This window comes from Squalius cephalus, assembly GCF_949319135.1.
Source record: "Squalius cephalus genome assembly, chromosome: 10".
NCBI classification, from domain to species: Eukaryota; Metazoa; Chordata; class Actinopteri; order Cypriniformes; family Leuciscidae; genus Squalius; species Squalius cephalus.
Window position 1 is genome coordinate 2,480,956 of NC_137131.1, and position 20,906 is coordinate 2,501,861.

At 36.8% G+C, this 20,906-nt stretch overlaps 1 protein-coding gene across 2 annotated transcripts in view; it reads left to right on the forward strand.

Annotated features, from left to right (window-relative positions):
- Nucleotides 1-20,906, forward strand: part of cdh22 (cadherin 22) — a 191,764-nt gene that overhangs the window by 136,449 nt on the left and 34,409 nt on the right. For both annotated transcript variants that reach the window (XM_079884341.1, XM_079884342.1), the window contains 4 exons: nt 393-580; nt 1,662-1,918; nt 9,046-9,182; nt 18,989-19,110. In XM_079884341.1, coding sequence (XP_079740467.1) covers nt 393-580; nt 1,662-1,918; nt 9,046-9,182; nt 18,989-19,110 — 704 coding nt within the window. The remainder of the gene's footprint in view (nt 1-392; nt 581-1,661; nt 1,919-9,045; nt 9,183-18,988; nt 19,111-20,906) is intronic.

The window sequence follows — 20,906 nt, forward strand, 5'->3', positions numbered from 1 at the left end:
AATTGTCATAATATTTCACAATATTTCTGTTTTTACTGTTTTTTTGTTTTTTTTATTAAATAAGTGCAGCCTTGGTGAGCATAAAAGGAATTTTGCTACTGCTATATTGGTGAATATAAAATGAAAATTATTAAAACATATATTTTTCTTCTGTTCATTTAGTGAAAAATGGTACAAAAACATTAACTAGACTTTTACTGTGACTGAAGAAAATCCAGTTTTTAATTCATTTAGATCAAATACATACATACTTAGAAAGTATATGTATTATTATATTTTATAATCTAAATATTATAAAAAAAAAAATGTCTGTATTTTCCAGTCCTAATATGCATGCATTCTCACCATGAATGTAACAGAAATGAAAGTTGTGTCATGTCTCTCCCTCACAGAGATGTATCAGTTTTCGGTCTCTGAGGGTGCCGGCGTTGGGACGCCTCTTGGCCGGGTGATCGCAACAGATGCAGACATGGGTGAGAATACGGATATGAGTTACCTGATCAAAGATGAGGAGGGGGGGGAGCTGTTCAGGGTCTCGACCGATGGAGACACACAAGAGGCCGTCATCACCATCAAAAAGGTAGATGGAAGAACTCTCAGTCGTGCCATTTCACGCTCTGAAGGTCGTCCTGCCCTTCATGTGCCCGTATTGTGTGTGTGTGTGTGTGTGTGTGCTTTCTGATGTTCAGTGAAACTACTGTTTTATAACATCAAGCGGTGATTCAACAGATGTGCACAGATGCACAAAGGTGCACTTCAAATCTTACATTGAAAAATATCGAAAAATATTAATTGTTTTTCTATAACCCTAAAAAAGTCTGTCATAGAAAAATAATTATAGTCTGAATTTTTTTTTTTTTTTTTTTTTTTTTAGTTGAACTGTTTATTTAACCATTAGACAAAATCTTAAAAAAAAAAAAAAAAAAAAAATGTGCATGTGTTTTATGTTTTGTTTCATATTTGATATATCAGGCTTTTATGGCTCATATGATATAGTGAAAATGGAGCTCTTACTGTAATATAATTTTATTCAGAGGCCCAAACTGAGCAAAAAAAAAATCAATTTGGTGCAGATGTTGATATTTATATGGTCAAGAAGTAATATGAAATTCTGATAGCTTGTAAATTAATTAGATTTTTATAGCACTATAACAAACTACTTACATAAAATGTATAGAAATATCAGTCGTCACTCTATATCTACAAATAATATGTCTTAGTAAGATGATGATCAAAGCTCTGTAGTTTTTAAAACACAATGCAATGCAATAAAATGATGATTGAGAGATGAACAAATAAACTTTCCTCAAAAGCCTGATGATCATATTTGATACTCATGATTTTACAAAAAAAAAAAAAAAAATGTATGGATAATCAAATAAACCGAAGTTGCTTCAGTCAAGTAAGTGCTCATCTTGAAATATAACTAACAACATAAAAGTTATCCTTATGTTGTAAAAATCCTTACTTTATAAAAAAATCAGTAAAGATTTCACTGCAAAAAGACTTGTGAAGGAGCTGAAGGTGGACGTTTGTACAATTATACTACTAATATTTTTACTTGCTAAAAAGTCTATTAATCGGACGACAGAAGGCATGTAGTGTTACAGCATGTTATTGATCCTTTCCTGAGGAGTTTCTAATTGCCTCTTTCTTTCCAGCCTCTAGACTTTGAGAGCAAACGCACACATAATGTGGTCGTAGAGGCTGTAAACAAACACGTGGACCCTCGTTTCAAGGATCTCGGGTCTTTCCGGGACCAAACCATCGTGAGGGTCAGCGTGACGGATGTGGATGAGCCTCCCATCTTCATCCCTCCGGCCGGCACCATCATGGAGGTTCAGGAAGATGCTCGGATGGGTGTGCGGGTGGGAACCGTGATCGCAAAAGATCCGGATATGGAAAAAGTCCCCGTCAGGTACAGTGTGGCCCATAAATAAACCGTACATCTGAGTTTACACATGACTGAGATGTTCCTCGATCATTCAGATTAAGGTTTCATTTGGAAATATGTCACTTTAAGGAGCAAAAATGGGTTGCAGATGCTTTATGTTGACTGATTGTGATTGTAATGTTGTTTATAAATGTATAAATCACGTTAAGAAACACTGCAGCCTTAAATATTTAGTAGTAATTTGCCCAGACATTTTTAGAAAAATTGTTGCATGGGCAAAACTTTGTTGCACAACTCTGCAGCTATAGATCTTACAGGGTTTTTTCATTTAAATACATCATTAAGCTTGGCAGCCACAATGCTTTATCAGCTATTTTATCACAATGCACAACTTCAGTGACTGTGAGCCTCAATGAGATAAAGTGAAAAGGCAAAACAGTTTGTTTATTTGTGTTTGTGTGTGTGTGTGTGTGTGTGTGTTCACACCCTGGCCACAGTCCACTTTTAGTTTAGACAAGGATCAATTTCTTCCATTGAAGAGCCTATTACTGGAGATATACCGAGTCACGGAAGCGTAACAAAGTGTGGCTCTTGGAATTTGCTGGCCGGAGGCTTTTCCCATCAAACTATTGGCACCTTGGCACACACAGTTATCAACCTGCCATCCTTCTTTACAAACACACATGCACAGTCCAGAAAACCTTCTTTACCTCGAGGCCTTGGAAAGCATGTCAAAAGTCTGCTCAATCGCAAAAACTTTCTGTCTGCTGTTGTGTAGTCTTGCGTTTCCAGACCTATGACTCGAGGCAGAAAGTCTGGTCCGCACTCCAGCTTATCATGGCCGAGAAACACACACTTATGCAGGAAAAGACCGCGTGACTGGTGTGTAAAGTGATCGGCCAAAGTTTGTTTTTATATGCCTTTAAGGAGCAGGTTTATCTGGAATTTCACTCCATTGTTACTTTACTGATTATACTGCAATAAAATCTAGAATGGAAAAAAAAAAAAAATTTGAAAATTGAAAATGGGGGATGCATAATATATAATTTTCATATCAGATATCAGACGATACACAAGCATTGATCGGTATTGGATATATAAATACATTTTTATTTAATTATGCAAATTTTCATATTGTACATTATAATGTTGTTACGTTGACTTCTAACATTGATTTAGCAATTGATTTAAATTAGTATCATAATATATATATTTTTTACTTTAAATATTAAAGTTTTCAATACAGTGCAAAATTATCTATCTGGCTATCTGATAAGATGTAACATAGACTTTATAATTATGTTGTTTATTGTTTTTTTTTAATCAGTATTATTTTGCTCTTTATTTACATACTATTATAGTATTTATTACTATTTTTAATTAGCTTTTATTTTTATGTTTTCAGTTTTCATTTTCATTTTAGTTTGTTGGCTTTTCCCCTTTAATATATATATATATATATATATATATATATATATATATATATATATATAAAATTAGCTTTTTCTGAAGCAAACTTTCATTTCTACATTATATATAAATATACATATAATTATTTAATATTTATTTAATATTTAATATTTTATTTTATATTAGCTTTATTTCAATTAACAAAAGCTATTTTTAATCACATAAAAAAAAAAAAAAAAAAAAAAAAAAAACATTGTTTTAAATGTACAGGTCATATCATTTTATAATCTACAGGTCAATAATTTTCGTGGTGGATCCACTGAAATAGATGTCGGATCCAATTCCAGTGGTGTTCGGTCCGTCGTTTTCAATATTTGATGACTCTAACGTCTAACCTGTTAATCTGTGGCAATGATCATTTGCGTCCGGGTAGATTGATAAAGAACCCTGTATGTCGTTACTCGAGGAACTTACGTAAAACCAGTCAATCAAATTAGTGTTTGTTTCTATTTTTGTAAATGCATCTGAAGGTCAGTGAACGCACTGCGGGTGGTCGGTAGGCACACCATCTGAATTGCCATTACCAAAGATGCCCGCCCTGCATTTTTGTCATGCAATTCGACATCCTGATAGAGCTCTTTATTCTCCAGAGCCATCAGCGCACAGAAATATGATTTACTCATTGCTGCTGCTCAAAGGTGACGCACAAGGGAAGTAAAAGGCTTTGGCTGGCCGTATAGTCTCTCTGGCACACATACACATAGCCTTTGCAAATTACCTCCATTAAAAATGCATGAGGCTGCGCTCAAAGAGCTCCAGGTGTTATAAAGCACAGCGCCGTGGCAAGCAACTCGGCTGGTTGGCTGGCACACATCTGCATATGGCATGGAGCCCATGCCCATCGGTACCACTTTAATCATCTCCATTGGACTCGGCTAGCAAACAGGGGCTTTGCCCAGAGCCCCATCACTCTCTCTTGTGCCCGAACCACCCAATACCAGCGGGACACGGGGTGGACCGAGCCCTCAGAGAGCACTGTACCTGCTGGAAAAACACACTCCTGCTATTTGGACAGGAAATATTTGTTTGTTTTCCTTGTGGCTGTAGGTTTTTATGAGCTCCAGGAGGGACATTGGTACTTCACTGAAAAAAATAAAAATAATAACATTTTTGTTTTGTTTTCCAGTAGAAATATCTAAACATTCTTAAATCAAGATACAAGGGAGTTTTTGCCTAAAACAAGTATGTAATAATTTAATAATTAAATAATGTAATAATTTTGCCTAAAACAAGTCTCTCTGCAGTGCACTTGCAGAGAGACTCCGCCCACACGCTCTTCTGATTGGCTGTGATTTTGGATTGATTTGGTTGCGAGTGCAGTGCGTTTGTAGAGAGACTCCACCCATACGCTCTTCTGATTGGCTGTGATTTTGGATTGATTTGGTTGCGCTTGCAGAGAGACTCCGCCCACACGCTCTTCTGATTGGCTGTGATTTTGGATTGATTTGGTTGCGCTTGCAGAGAGACTCCGCCCACACGGTCTTCTGATTGGCTGTGATTTTGGGTTGTTTTGGTTGCGAGTGTAATGCGCTTGCAGAGAGACTCCGCCCACACGCTCTTCTGATTGGCTGTGATTTTGGATTGATTTGGTTTCTAGTGCAGTGTGCTTGTAGAGAGACTCCGCCCACATGCTCTTCTGATTATGGATTGATTTGGTTGGGAATGCAGTGTGCTTGCAGAGAGACTCCGCCCACACGCTCTTCTGATTGGCTGTGATTTTGGATTGATTTGATTGCGAGTGCAGTGCGCTTGCATTGAGACTCCGCCCACACTCTCTTCTGATTGGCTGTGATTTTGGATTGTTTTTGTTGTGAGTGCAGTGCGCTTGCAGAAAGACTCCGCCCACACTCTCTTCTGATTGGCTGTGATTTTGGATTGTTTTGGTTGCGAGTGCAGTGCACTTGTAGAGAGACTCCGCCCACATGCTCTTCTGATTGGATGTTATTAGGGATTGATTTTGTGTACTACAAAAGAAGACAAAATACTGAGGAAGAAAATCAGTTTTTGCAGTGTAGAGCAGGTTTTATTTTTCTTAAAAAAAAAAAGGACGGAGATGTCCAATTAGTTTCCTAAGCAATCAGACTTATTATTTCCATGCTAGAATACCATTTCCATATTTACCATTACCATATTTCAGTACGTTTTTGTTGTTCTTTATCTATATATGAAGAATGTATTAAATCCAGTCGTACATTAATACATGCAGAAGTTGAACAACTCAAGGGCTTTTTAAAATCAACTAGCTCTGCACTTGTGCTTCCATGACAATTAAAAGTCAATAAGAATAATGTAGTTGAAAAATCTTTTCCACGGACTAAATTCAGACTCTTCTCCACCTCAGCTTTAATAGGTTATTTTCTGCAATCTCCTTTGGGCACTTTAACTTTTTCCAAAGAGCCGCTTTAACCTATTGGCACAGAGTAATAAGCGTAAGGTAAAATAAGAAGTGAATTAATTTGTATAAATTTGTATTCCATATAAAGTCTAAAACTGCAGAAGCTGACATTAAACCCCCAGGGGTCTTAAAAAATGAAGTGAGTACAGCGAGTCAGTGGGAAAAATTAGGAAAACCTCATTGAGTTTGGTCACCTCATCATTCTATCAGAGGTGTTTGTATTCCGAATGGGATGAAAATATGGAATGGTTTATCAAAGCACTGTATGAAATATTAATCATTTGTTTGGAGAGGGCAATTGAAGTACTGACTCTAGTTTGTCCTCACAATTCATGACTAGAAATTACAATTAGTGTTTTAATTATGATGAATACAAACTCAAAGTAATTTGTATATTGAATTAGGTTTGTGCACTCATAAATCTATCTATCTATCTATCTATCTATCTATCTATCTATCTATCTATCTATCTATCTATCTATCTATCTATCTATCTATCTATCTATCTATCTATCTATCTATCTATCTATCTATCTATCTATCTATCTATCTGTCTGTCTGTCTGTCTGTCTGTCTGTCTGTCTTATTATTACAGTTTTTCTCCATTGGTTTGGCTCATTTCTTGAAACAGAAATTACATTCTCAAAACTCTAAGATCATTTGGCAAAACAGTCTTACAGTTCAGCACAACACTATAGCTCACCTGCAAAAGCTCATACCTCTCCCAAAACAGTTCACAAAATTTCCTTCTCATTTAAACAGTCAGTGCCCCCAACATGCTTCGTCCCTTTGGCATTGTGTAAGCACTGCAAGTCAAAATGTTTAGATGTTTTGTCACTATGGCAGAGGACCATTGAAATATCCCTCATGTCCACCTTTCAGTCTTAGCCCAGTCCTTCATTGACAATGGTTACTGTACTGTTTTTTGTCTAACAGAATACAATTGTGTATAAAACTGAAAAAAAGAAATAGGATTTTAGGGTAAGAGTAGCCTCCAAGGTTTGACATCACACATTGCACTCATACTGCCAAGGAAATTGTAACCATTATCTTTCACACACATAAAGTTACTTGCATACATCAGAGTAAAAATAAAATGTATACAGCATAATATACTCTAATATAAACACACAAACAAAAAACAATGAAAATGATATGCAGCCTACAGTGCTGTAAATAAAGCTGGAGTTTCACAACTAACAGTTCTTCACTGGTCGCTGTCCTCACCCTCCCTCTCCTGGCCACCGTCCTCACCCTCCTCATCCACACGCTGCTGTCTGTCTGGCCACAGATTCTCGTCCACATCACAGCGTATATTCTCCCTTGCGATGCAACGAGGGAAGAAACGGCGTGCATGTCGCAACCATCCCCTACACTGATCTCCTGTAATATCCTCACACGCAGCGTCCATTGCATGGAGCAGGGACCTCTGATCTTGAGCCCGATGCTCAACTCTCTCCACCTCCAAGCGGAGAAATACTCCTCAATAGGATTGAGGAAAGGAGAGTAAGGTGGTAGGAACACTATGACCATCCTTGGATGAGTAGTGAACCAGGCCCTGATGAGCGGGCCACGGTGGAAATTCACATTGTCCCATACAATGACATATTGTGGTAGGTGAGGCCCTACGAGGCCTCTCTCATTTTCAGGGATCAAATCAAAATGAAGGCGGTCCAAGAAGATGAGGAGCTTCTGTGTATTGTATGGGCCAAGACTGGGGATGTGAGTGGCCACACCATTCTCAGATATGAACATAGTTATATTGCCCCCTCGCTGGCCTGGGACATCCACCGACCACCGTGGCCCGGTGGCCAATAATATTATATGGTATATAATATATATATATATATATATATATATATATATATATATATGGTATTCATGGTATTATGTTCTTGACTAATTTTGACAATTGAACAGACTATTGTGCATGTGATGACTTATACAATGAAATGACGCTGACACGTTTTGGAGCGAACAACCATTAGACTGAGAATCAACAATCAGTTTAGATCAACAAGATCTATTCACTTAGAAATTGTGCTAAATGTAGGCTGCCTGTACTTAATCATTTGCAAAGATGTACTGAGACATTGAGACATGTACTTAGACATTTGCAATTTGATGAAATGAATGAGAAATTCAATTCTGTTGTGAACAATTGCCAAGTGGTTTGGAGGTTTGTCCATGTTGTTTTGAGAATGTCATTTCTGTTTCAAGAAATGAGCCAAACCAATGGAGAAAAACTGTAACTACAGCTAAAACCATTTTTTTTAACTTAAATAATATATACATATAAAAATGTATAAAACATATTTCAGTTAGTTTCAAAGGAATTATTTTATTTTTTTATTTTTGTTTAGTTTATATTGAAGTACTAACATAACCAAAACTAAATAAACTACAACTTATATACATATTTTTAAGAAAAAAAATCGAATTAATTTTCTTTTTCCTGAACTTTATTTATGTAATTAAAAATTGCAATCATATGAATTCATTTGAATTTCAGTTCATTTTAATTTACCTCAATAGAGTTACTTTCAAATTGCAACTATGCATCCTGTGTTCCATATCAGTTCAAATTCACTTCAAATTCAGAAACTGAATTGGAATATAAAATACATTATTAATTCAATTCCAAATCCAACTCAAGTTGATTCTGTGTGTTGTCACAGGGGTTTCTAAAGTGAACATTAGCACCAACTGTCTCTTTTGATCAATATTCTCTTTCAGGTCGACAACTATGACAGAGCAAAAGTTTGAAGAGCGTCTTGCAAGTTACAGTTAAACTGTTGACATTTTTACAGCAGCTACCTGAATAATAACACATTTGGTTAAATGGCATTTGAACATTTGGAGAGAAGTGTGTGTGGGTGACATGGTTTTAGAACCCGTTTTGTAACATCTTTTAATTGTAGTATGTAATTATGTACGACGTAAAAGTGGATGGTGACAGTTGCTGTCAGGGACATAAAAGCACCATCAAAGTATCCAAATAGACCTTTGCACTATTAAGCTTTCACAAGCCATGACAGTAGAGTGCAATTTCCTCTCTTCCCTGTTATTCTTCATCTATGGTATTGTATTTGTTGCATGTTTAGCTGTATGCCAAAAAAGTTCTCTGTTGCATTAGAGTGGAAGTGCAGATTTTCAGCTTAAAGTTTGCTCTGGTCATTTTCAGTGCTTGACAGCCCCAGTCCATTTTTTTATGGAAAAAAATATTGCAAAGAAAAAGGTTTCGAGTGAATGTCTCTTTAAACCCGTATTTGTCCTCTATGCCCAGGTACTCTATAGACCAAAGCACAGACCAGGAGCAGATCTTTAACATCGATCCTGTAACAGGTGACATCACTCTGGGAAAAATCCTGGACCGAGAGACTGCCGGCTGGCACAACATCACGGTTACAGCGGTGCAAGCAGGTACACTTCACTTCATCAATCGCAAACTGCTTTCAGTCGTCTACGAAGTGGCCTCAATTCTGTGCATCTAATTCAGAGGAATAAAGTCAAAACAGAGGGATGGCTTTCAGTTTAATATGTCGTTTGCTGAAATATGATCCCTACTAATGCTAACAGGGAACGTTCTCAGAACTTTAGGGAACGTTCTGGCAAGGTTCTCTCAAAATTATGAACAAACGTTCTTCCAGTAACGTTGATAGAATGCTTGTTCAGAGTTATCTGGTCTGGTAATAATGTTCTGAAAACGTTTGCACAAATGCATTATTTATACAGAATGCTTTTGTCCTGAAACATTTTAGTTAGACATTCATCTAACATTTTAAATGTTACTATTGGCTTCAGAATGTTCAAGATAAACATTCAAAAAGTAACATTCCAATAATGTTTGAAGAATGATCAAATGGAATGTTTATATTGAAGGGATAGTTCACCCAAAAATGAAAATTCCATTCCTGTATGAATTTCTTTCTTCTGCTGAACACAAAAGAAGTTATGAAGAAATGTGAGTAACCAAACAGTTGATGGACCCCCATTGACTTCCATGGTATTTTTCCCCCCGTATACTGTATGATTAAATGATGACAGAATTTTCATTTTGGGTGAACTATCCCTTTATAGTTCGCATAACCAAGAAAAGAAAAAAATAGTTTTCAAAACATTTAAAAAAAACCTGGGCTTTTTGAACGTTCAGAAATAACATTTTCAAAGCACTCTGGGATGCTGCGACAGTGTCTTATAAAGACAATGCTGAGATAACGAAGCTAGATTGGTGGACGGAGCTAAGCAGTTATTGTGTTCATAAGGAATAACATAACCCCAGTGATTGTTTTTGCATGATAGATTGATGTAGAAATGAACTTTAAAAACTGCGCAAAGGTTTATTGTCTGATGGTCTGAATGTCATTGCATTAGATAACATGCAATGAGATATTATAATGTCATGCAAGTGTCATTTATTGTAAATAAATAACTATGCACAAATACACTTTTTGGCACAAATACAGACACTTGATATAATGCAATGGCATTCATGCATTTGTAAGTGTCGAAATATGTTTTGGGGCCACTATATCTTGTTGAAAACGTCCATCATCTTTTTTCATCTAGATGTATTAGCTGAGCTGGGATGATGTGACCCTTTCCCTCTTTCCTCTTTTAACATTCACATCTCATTTTTGGAGTTTTGAACAGTTCGTTTTTATCAAGACATATGGTTGCCACGTCAGTTGTGTCACATCTTGGGCTTTAGTCAAGATCCGTCACAGTAAAGTTGACAGAAAGTGCTTCAATCCCAATCCTAGACACAAACACTGACCTGGGTTTTGCTGCTAAATAAAGTCATTTTCTGCAGGAAAAAAAGAAAAAAATATCATTATCGAAGTCGACGGCTTAATCAAAATTCACAGCGAATTTCAGCCTGTGCTTGTTCACTGCAAAATATATGGAATCAGAGTCAGTGGGCAATGAGGCATCGAGTGGCCAGTTTGGAAATGCTTTTTATAATTCCCCCGTACATTCGTATTTTAAAATTTCACACTCCACTCAAGAACGTAATGAGTGTTCATTGAAGAGTTACGTTTGCAGATCGATGTGTGGAGAACGTTTCATGCCCCATTGCTGGTGATATTAGTAAATATGATATTTCAGACAAAATCTGGGAAGACCTTTCAGCTCTGTCATGCACAGAAATGGCTGTTCAATATGCCTCAGTTGACTGGGAATAAATACAATTTCAGTCTTTTCAAGGCCGTCGGTTTAGTCCTAGCAAAGCAGGCGTAGCAAAAGCATCCGCACGCCAACCGAACACATGCACTGCACTTGCGCTGTAAAAGTTGACTTGAGGGGATGAAATTTTCTTTTCTGTCCAGAGGGAGTTATCAGGTCCTTTTCTTTCTGAAGTCTTGGCACGACGCTTCCAGGCTGGAGTTTTACTGTCAGAAAGTCTGGCAGAGCGATGGCTTGCTGCAGAATCCTATCAGCTGAAGAAGACTGACATATAATTTCTGTGCGTTTGATAGGGTGTAAGATATCAAACTGCAGACAGGGTTTCTCTCCCTCACTCACTCTCTTCGTCTTTTGCAGGTGATAAATAGAGGAAAAACCATTATGTCTTACCCTTAGGGTAAAGAGATACTATGAACACAGTTGTGTCTTTATCTCGACAGAAAGGACATTTGGTGTGGAGAGTGAAAAATAGCTGCACTGCACTCTCCCTGGATTTGTAACCATTTCAATGTTCCTGCTCTAAAATTGGCCCTTTTTGACCATTAGCAATACAGAGAGGTTTATTTGTAACAAAAAAAAGACACTTCTGTAATCACAGCCAAACTCTGTGGCTTCATTTTTAATGAGACAGCCAAAGTACAGCATCCACGACAGCACACAGCGTCGAGTTCACCGCTTCTCACGTGGCTTTGCTTCAGATTTTGTGCATCAATCATCTGTATAGTTTATTGTACAAAAGTAATTGATGATTTTTGAATTTAAAGCATTCATGCTCTCGGTAATTAACTACTAAAATAACATAAAGTTGGATTTGGTGAGCAGCATTTGACATCGAGGATAAAAAGTTTATTTTCCACACACCCTTGGCAACTCAAGTTAAGCATGAAACTTTAATCATTTAATCATTTGTGATTAAAACAAGACAACAACAACAACAACAAAAAAGGGTTAGAACACATCTTGATATCTTTTTAATTAAAAAATAAAATGTTTGGGTTTTTTACAATTATGGTTGATCATCAGACATGATGCATCTTGTTTACTTGCAATTATATCATTTAGGGCAAAATTGTTGAATCAACTTTTTTTTCTGTATATCTATCTATCTATCTATCTATCTATCTATCTATCTATCTATCTATCTATCTATCTGTCTATCTGTCTGTCTGTCTGTCTGTCTGTCTGTCTGTCTATCTATCTATCTATCTATCTATCTATCTGTCTATCTGTCTGTCTGTCTGTCTGTCTGTCTGTCTGTCTGTCTATCTATCTATCTATCTATCTATCTATCTATCTGTCTATCTGTCTGTCTGTCTGTCTGTCTGTCTGTCTGTCTGTCTATCTATCTATCTATCTATCTATCTTCTATCTATCTATCTATCTATCTATCTATCTATCTTCTATCTATCTTCTATCTATCTATCTATCTATCTATCTATCTATCTATCTATCTATCTGTCTATCTATCTGTCTATCTGTCTGTCTGTCTGTCTGTCTGTCTGTCTGTCTATCTATCTATCTATCTATCTATCTGTCTATCTATTTATTCTTGTAAGTAAACTGACTGTACTGGTGAGGATTGTTTTATTCTTGAGGAGTCAGATGAAGTTCAACAACATGATTCACACATTTCATCTACAGCGATGACTCGAGCTCAGAGATGTTTATTGTGTCTGACATCCACTGCCTGAGTGGCCATGACGCACTGAAAATAAAGCAGTGTTTGTACTATTAAAGTTAAATTTAGCCTACTTTATACTATTTTAAATTACTCAAGCTTATCCGGACTAAGAAAAAAAAACACTTATTGCTTTCATGCCAAACTGTTACTCTTGGATGTGGTTCTCATGTCTTCTGGCGTGGGTTGAGGACAGAGATATTGTTTTGTCAATTTGCTCAACATTTGAAGCTCATTAGGCACGGTTAGCGCAACCGGGAGCGCTGATAAAACAAGACGAGTTTAATTTCATATTTAGGCCATAGGTCTGCAGTCTGTGTCAGTTATACTCATTCAGTGCCAACTAGCACGCAGGGAAGCTGAGCCTGCTGCGAGTCGACTCCCACTGGGGCTCATATGAGTCAGAAATGCACCAAAGGCAATGTGAACGTTTTTCTTGATTTTCTTCTGTTCTTTTTTTTTTTTTAAGAGACAAACATTTAACTGGATATGAATCATGAAAAAGATTGTTTAGACATTGTTTAAATATGTTGTTCTTACAATATGCAGAAAATCTGATGTAGGATCCTATTCACACAGGGCCAGTTTGAACATGTAATTAAAGAATAAATAAATATTAGGGCTGTCAAAAGATTAATCGCGATTAATCGCATCCAAAATAAAAGTTTGTTTTTAATAATATATGTGTGTGTACTGTGTATAATTAAATTTGTATATATAAATACACACACATGCATGTATATATTTAAGAAAAATGTGTTATTTATATATAAAAAAAATATTTATATATAATATAAACTATATAAATATATATACAGTATATGTATGCAAATATTTCTTAAATATATACATGCATGTGTGTGTATTTATATATACAAAATAATTATACACAGTACACACACATATATTATGTAAACACAAACTTTTATTTTGGATGCGATTAATGGCGATTAATCTTTTGACAGCCCTAATAAATATGCATTCGCTCTCATTTCAACTTATGAAAGACTAAGAGGATGCATAGTTTTCATTCAGTTTAGCATTTTATATATTATATTTATTATGCAATAACCCTCCACACTATTAAGCTAAAGAGGATCTATTATGCCCCAAGTCTTGATTTTGTTTTCGGGCTTGACTTTCTGTTAAAAAAAACACATTATTTCCCCCATATTCTCCATTGTTGCAGTTCCTCTCTTCCAGTCTGTCCGAACAATGATGTATCTCGCTGCTTAAAACTACCGTAGTGCGATGCATCATTGAAGAAATCAACTAGCTAGTCACGACTGTTTCCCGAAACCATACTGTCACAAAGTGGTCATTCAACCACGTTAGTTAATGATGTCACGCAGGTGGTGGAGTAATAACTTTTACAGACAATTACAGGCATTTGAGGACGTTTTTTCCCAGGTTCAATCATAGGCTCGTTCCTACATAGTAGAGCACGTTTGCACATGCGCAGTCTTTAAAAACGGGGCTTTAAATCTCTTGACAAACTAAAAGACGTGAATGACATTTTTATGTATTATAAAGAAAAGATACAGATTGTACTGAATGTCAGCTTGTTTATTTGGCTCAAGATTAGGATATATTAAGTCCACATGTCATGCAAACTAGAAACTCTGTCGTTCTAACCACAGGTCGAGAGCGGTCGTTCCAACTACACAACTTTGCGATGCTGTTTGCGAATGTTCGGTAGAGCGATGGTTTCAGGGAAACACAGACTCGTTGCTGATAACGACGGAACTTGCGAACATAGTTGGCTAACGATGCTTTTGGGAAACGCACCCCTGTTTAGTTCCTGTCTCTATGAAGCCCCTCCTTCTGAAAAGCACACTGTGCTCTGATTGGTCGGCTGAAGCAGTGTGTTGTGATTGGTCAAGTGCTTCGAGTGTGTTTGGGAAATGCCCCGCTCCTTCATTCTACGTATTAATTATTTAAAAATGAGGAAAATTGTGACGTGTTCGTTCCCGGAATAAAACTCAAGACTACAATGGAGGCGTTTCAGGGAGTTCAGAAACACTGATATAGAGAATAACTCCCGCTGGAAGGACTTTGCAGAGCTTTTTCATGCTCAAACAGCAACATTACACACTGAAGAAAGATGAACCTTGAAAAAAGCATGACTGGTCCTCATTAGGCGTGGAAGATCTCAAAAATGTAGTTTATTACAGCAAAGCAGGAACAAAGTACAGACAGCTCTTCGGATTCAGCGGAGTCAAACAGAATGCAGGATAATCTCTGCTCAAACATTTTATACTGTATTACATTCGTCTTCCAGCTCATCATGTAAATTAAGCTCTGTCTTAAATATAAATTGAGGATAACAATGAAAGTGATAGCCTTCTGTTCCCACATCTTTGATATTCTTTCAAATAAGAACGTCCAAATGTTAGGTTAAGGTATTCAGGATGGTTCTTGATTGCCAACGCTATAGATGATAACATGTCACTCCGATGAGAATATTCACATATTACTGAGATCGGAAGGAATTGTCTCTTTGATAAATAAGCTCTTTTAAGAGAAGGAACATTTAAATGTAAATATTGGAGTGGAAGTTGGATCGGAGCAGACTATAATTCCTTATAAGTGCATTGACAAAGAAATAAGTGTTTTTGTATTGTGCATCTTTATCTGATATTAAAAATCTATCATCATGTTGTCATTTATGATTCGCTGTTACTGACGATCAGTGTATATTGCTGTGCCGTCTACATGTTTGAGACAAAGACATCCCCCTCCTGTGCTGTTGGATTTACTGTACTGCCGTACCCCACAAGACTTCATTTCCTTATAACTCGCGCGCCGAGCTCCGTCCACATGCTTTCAAACAGGATTGAAGTGACGGTTTTCTAATATAGTACCTGACTAGTAATATGTCATGAAGACATGTGGCCGTCCAACATCTGCTGGGCAGGGACTGTGGCAGAAGACCTGCATCTTGTAATCTGCTCAAATCCCTTCTCTTCATATCTCAGACACATCGGTAGATATATTTAGATCAGAGAAAGTATTGCCTGCTTTAGGGGAATAAAACTTGAAATCTGTTCCTCACTTTTTCCATTGTCTTCTTGGTGTATTTGGGTGACTCTCCTGAAAACATGTCCAAATCTACCAAAGAATCAAAAGTGAAAATGTTTTACAATGAAATGATTGAAAATTGACTTTTTATTTAAATCAGCAAAATATCAGGCAATAAAGTAAATACCACCAGAAATAATACTTTGCAGTTTACATAATTGAAGTATTTATTCGGTCATTCGTTCATTTGGTCATTCATTCATTCATTCATTCGTTCGTTTGTTTGTTCGTTCATTTGTTTGTTCGTTCATTCATTCATTCATTCATTTTTTGTTAGTTGTTTGTTTGTCCTGTATTATTTTTACTTTACTTTTTTTTTATTTAAATTAGCAAAATATCAGGCAATATAGTAAATACTACACCATGATGAATACTTTACAATTTACATGATTTCAAATTATTTGTTTGTTTGTTTGTTCATTTATTTATTTTATTGTTTGTTCAATTGTTTGTTTTTCATGCATTAAATATAATATCATTATTATAAAATAACTTTTGTTTTGTTTGATTTTGGGGTGAATTTGCTGACTTCCAGAAATGTATGTGCTTTACAAATGTGTTTGTGTTTTATAATGCACAAGCGAGGCTTGAAAAACAAGGCAATGAAACAGCATATTTAAATTAGCATAGACCTAATTTACATATGCTAAATAACATAACATGCGTGGACTACTGTACATCCCTGCAAATAAACACAAGCATTACAGCTGTGTTAATTAAAAAAGGTAATTATGTCTCATTACAATGAAATCGCTGGCCCTCTCCTTGGCCTGCTGTGGTGGTGAGAGGCATCTCTTATGAAAATTAAAACATTTCTAATGAAATAATGAAGCACAGAATTTAGTTAAGGATCAGTCGCACCCAACACAGAGAGCTTTTTTAATTACTAGATAATTTTACTTATATGAACTAATTATGTACACATTTCCCAATAATATTTCCGTTTTATTGTAGCTTAATAAGGCCATGATCAAAATGATATTGCAGCCCAATATTGAATCCATTTATCTGTGTTTATATCATTATTCCAGCCCCAAACGGTGTGCTCTTATCATTAAAATGTTCTGCGTATGATGTTGTTCGTCTCCTAGAAATTGACTTCCTAATTGAAAATTTTCTCAAAAATGTTGCAGAAGAATTAGATTGCTAATGAATTCACTGCTGGTAGAGTATCATTACTGTAAAAGTGCCTCAGACACAAAACTGTGATGGCAGTACAGTAGTGTGATATACTTCAATGCTTCTGTTTTATATTTGGCGGTGTTACAGACTTAAAGGGGTGGTATAATGCCCTTTTCACAAGATGTAAAATAAGTCTCTGATGTCCCCAGAGTGTGTATGTGAAGTTTTAGCTCAAAATCCCCCACAGATATTGTTATATAGCATGTTAAAGTTGTCACTTTTTGAGGGTGAGCAAAAACGCACTGTTTTTGTGTCTGTTCCTTTAAATGCAAATGAGCTGCTGCTCCCGGCACAGAGGGCGGAGCTACAACAACTTGTGTCCCTAGCAGCTTTGTTTACCTCACACACAAGCAACTGAAAATTTCAAAAACGTTTAGTCTTTTATGTTCAAACTTGAGTCAGAAAGATGGAGAGACTCAAGAAGAAGTGACAACATGTAGAATGCAACAGGACATTTCTGAACAGTTAGTTGATGAATTGATGTAGCTTATGTGTAGTTATCTTCTAGTCATTGATTAACATATTCTGTCTTGATAATCAATAAATCGCGTTCCCGGGGGCGGGGTTTATGTAAATTGTAGGGTTGGTGATGTCACTAACCATGGAGGAATGTCGTCCTCTACCAGCCGTTTGTTGTAGTCCTTAGAAAGCGATTTCTGTAAAATAAAATATCTCCCTTTGCTTTGAACTTTGAGCGTCGTAACTTTGCAGATGTTGTTTCTGCTCAAACAGCAACATTACACACTAACTAAAGTTAGAAAAGTCAAATCATAATCAACCACCCCATTAAAAATAAAGTGCACCCTGTGTGTTGTGCTGGTCAATGACTCGCAGAGGATGATTTCAGTTTTACTGTCCTTAAAAAAGCATGCACAATACTGTTTCAGTGGAATCGAGTGCTATACTTGTTATTTGCAGGGAAACAATAACAGAATTTGTGTGTTATTTCAGAGCAGTGGTGGGTTTGCTTTGTTCTGGATCTCACATATGTGGCCATCGTTTACAGCCATTGTCATGACAACCGTGTCTCAAATGTGTGATACATTGTTACCTGTAATTGCGATTCCATTGTAACTGATGCCACATTTAAAAAAAGGTTCTGTCAGGTGCTTCATATATAGAACCTGTTAGGAGTTCCATCATGAGATCATTTTATGGAATCAGTTTTAATTGATTCATTTTGTTTTAATTCGTTTTTCATTTGAATTAAATTGTATTAATTAAGCAGTGAATTAATCACTGGAAAAATAACACATTAACCATGAAAGTGTTATGTAATCATGTAACATTTCTCTTTACATAAAACCTGTTTGGCAGGTTCTTTCATATTGAGTCAAGAACCCTAGAGTTCTCTTTATCTTGCTATTTAGATATTTTACTGGGGGAGAAGAAGAAGAAGGGGGAAATGAACAAAAATAAAAGTTTTCACAATTTTGGGTTTTCACAGCGAAAACCATATTCTAAGCGATGCCATAGAAGAACCATTCTGGGTTCCCCAAATAACCTTTCAGTGAAAAGTTCTTAAAAGGACTTTTTTTTTTTTTTTTTTTCTTAATGCAAAGAACATAAAAAAAAAAAATCACTATACAGAACCTTTTGTGCAATGGAAAGGTTCCAAGGATGTTCAGGGTTCTTCATGGAAACATAGATACCGATTTGTTTGTCTCTTGCAGATTTATATTTGAAAATGAAACAAATCTGCCAAAACGTATATACAATACACTGGTCTAAAACCAGTTTATAATACTTATGTAGAATATATATGTGTGCATTTGGTTTTATCTAAAGTGACTTATAGTCCCTGTGTCCACCAAAGCGTTTTTTTTTTTCATGCGGCTGGCGTATTTTTCCAATTGATTTCAACGGGAGCACCGCATTTTTTTTAAACGGCAAGAGCGTAACGAGGCGCTGAGGGTCGTTTTTACGCTGAGCGCTCTGCGTTTTTTACCGGTCGCCAAGAGTTGAAGAATGTTCAACTTTGGGTAAAACGCAGCGCTCATCACTGTCACTTTTTACCCAGCCATAATAATGTATTTTTTTTTTATAACTGCATATGACTTCTCGTCCATCATGATGATTGTTTCATCTCTGTCTCCCTCAGATAACCAGTCCATGTCGTCTCAGTCGGCGGTGAGCATCCGAATCCTGGACGTGAACGACAACCCTCCCGAACTCGCCACTCCTTACGAGGCTTCAATCTGCGAGGACGCCAAGCCTGGCCAGGTGAGATAACGTGACGTCTCTATGTTTCGCACATTGAGAAGTCTCATCAATCTAATCAGAAATCACGCTCGCCAGACCCGCGTCGCTTTGTTCGCATCAGCGTTTGAAAGGCAGCGGAAACGAGATCTGTTGTTCCGCACACAAAAATCATCAGTATTGCATGTGCGCTGTCGATTTCCTCAGGATGATATCTCCGGTCACAAGACACTGACTTAGTTGTTCCCAATGGCTTCTTGTGTTGATAAAGCTGTCAGCTGCGATTGGTACCTGGAAGGGAAAAATTGTCATTTCCATGAAAAGCATATGTAATCTGACATCAGACGGCTCCTCTCAGACAGCTGGGCTCAGCGTTAATACATATATTTCAGTCGCGGAGCGCTTGGGGAACATCAGGTGTGCGGCGTGATGAAGTGGCGAGAGTCTAATTGCATTGTGGGAATGCCGCTCTCAGCATGGCCTCCCTGATTCAGTTTGACGGCAGTTTACAACGCCTAACAAGATTTGTTTTCCAAAGCTCAATATCTCGTCTGATCTCGCTGGGCTAATGTAGTTTGGCTCAACTCACCAATCTCTCCTTCCTATTTGGCCGTGTCCTAAAAAGTGAAGCATCTTAAAGACACTGCATGACCTCCACTGACCTCACAAGACCTCCCAACCCGGACAGAAACATTGGAGTCGTGGCAGAACAATCACGGCGTGTCAGATTTAGTACGGAGCCAATCGCTTTCCTGTTTTTGTCAAAATAGTTTCATTATTGCTTTGCTCCTACTGTGGACCTTTTTCAATTGGAAAGAATGATCCGTCTGACATTTCGTCCCAAAGGCAATTTATAAACTAGTTGCGAAAAAAGTGTGCAGTGTCCAGTCAGCGGTGCAGCAAACTCACATGCAGCGCTTAGTCTCGACTTGTTGCTCTTGTTTACACGTGGAATAAAAGAACACATGTTCAGCCAAAAAAAAAGACATTTCTGTCATCGTTTTATTTACCTTCATGCTGTTTGTTCATGTTGTCTTTTGTGGAGCACAAGAAAATTAATTTCTGAAGAATAAGACAAATATTACTCCTAGTCTTCATATATAAAGTCCACTAAACTCTTTTCAAAAGAGTAACGTTTATCCCTAGTTTGCTGAAATTGATCAAATTTACAACATTACCACTGTTATTGTCCTGTTTATCACTGTGAAGCTGCTTTGAAGCTCTGAAGAAGCCATAAAATATATATATATATATTTATATTTTTTTGTTGCTTTGTACTGCTAGTAACTGTGAAAAGTAGTCATTTGCACGTCTTTATCCGTGAGCTACAACTAAACATAATAATAGCAGAGTAATCCATGTACTTGACATTGAACAAGTGCTGCATGTGACAGTAGTTTGTGGCACTTCTTTTATTATGTAGAGACGTTTAACATTACATTTCCAATGGCATTAGTCACAATCTGAGCTACATATGAAGACTTCAGATGCAAAAGCCTCTAAATCCGTCAAATTTTTTTGTTTAATAATAATATTTTTATCAGGCTCCTGTGAATAGGTTTCTACCCAAGTACCGGCATTTCTGAATGGGTTAAGGCCGGGATTTAGTGAGTTTGAAGTGAAAGTATTTGATGAACGTATACTATGTGTGGAGAGCATTCACTCAATATTATTATCTCATTTTTGACAGAGGTGGCTTTTAGAGGCTCTTGTATCGGAGGTCTTCATATCATGGTTGGGGTTTTTGGGGGATTTTTTTTTGTTTGTTTGTTTAATCGTGACCCCAATTCTCATATCTGTGCAGAATTGTTTTTTTAAGT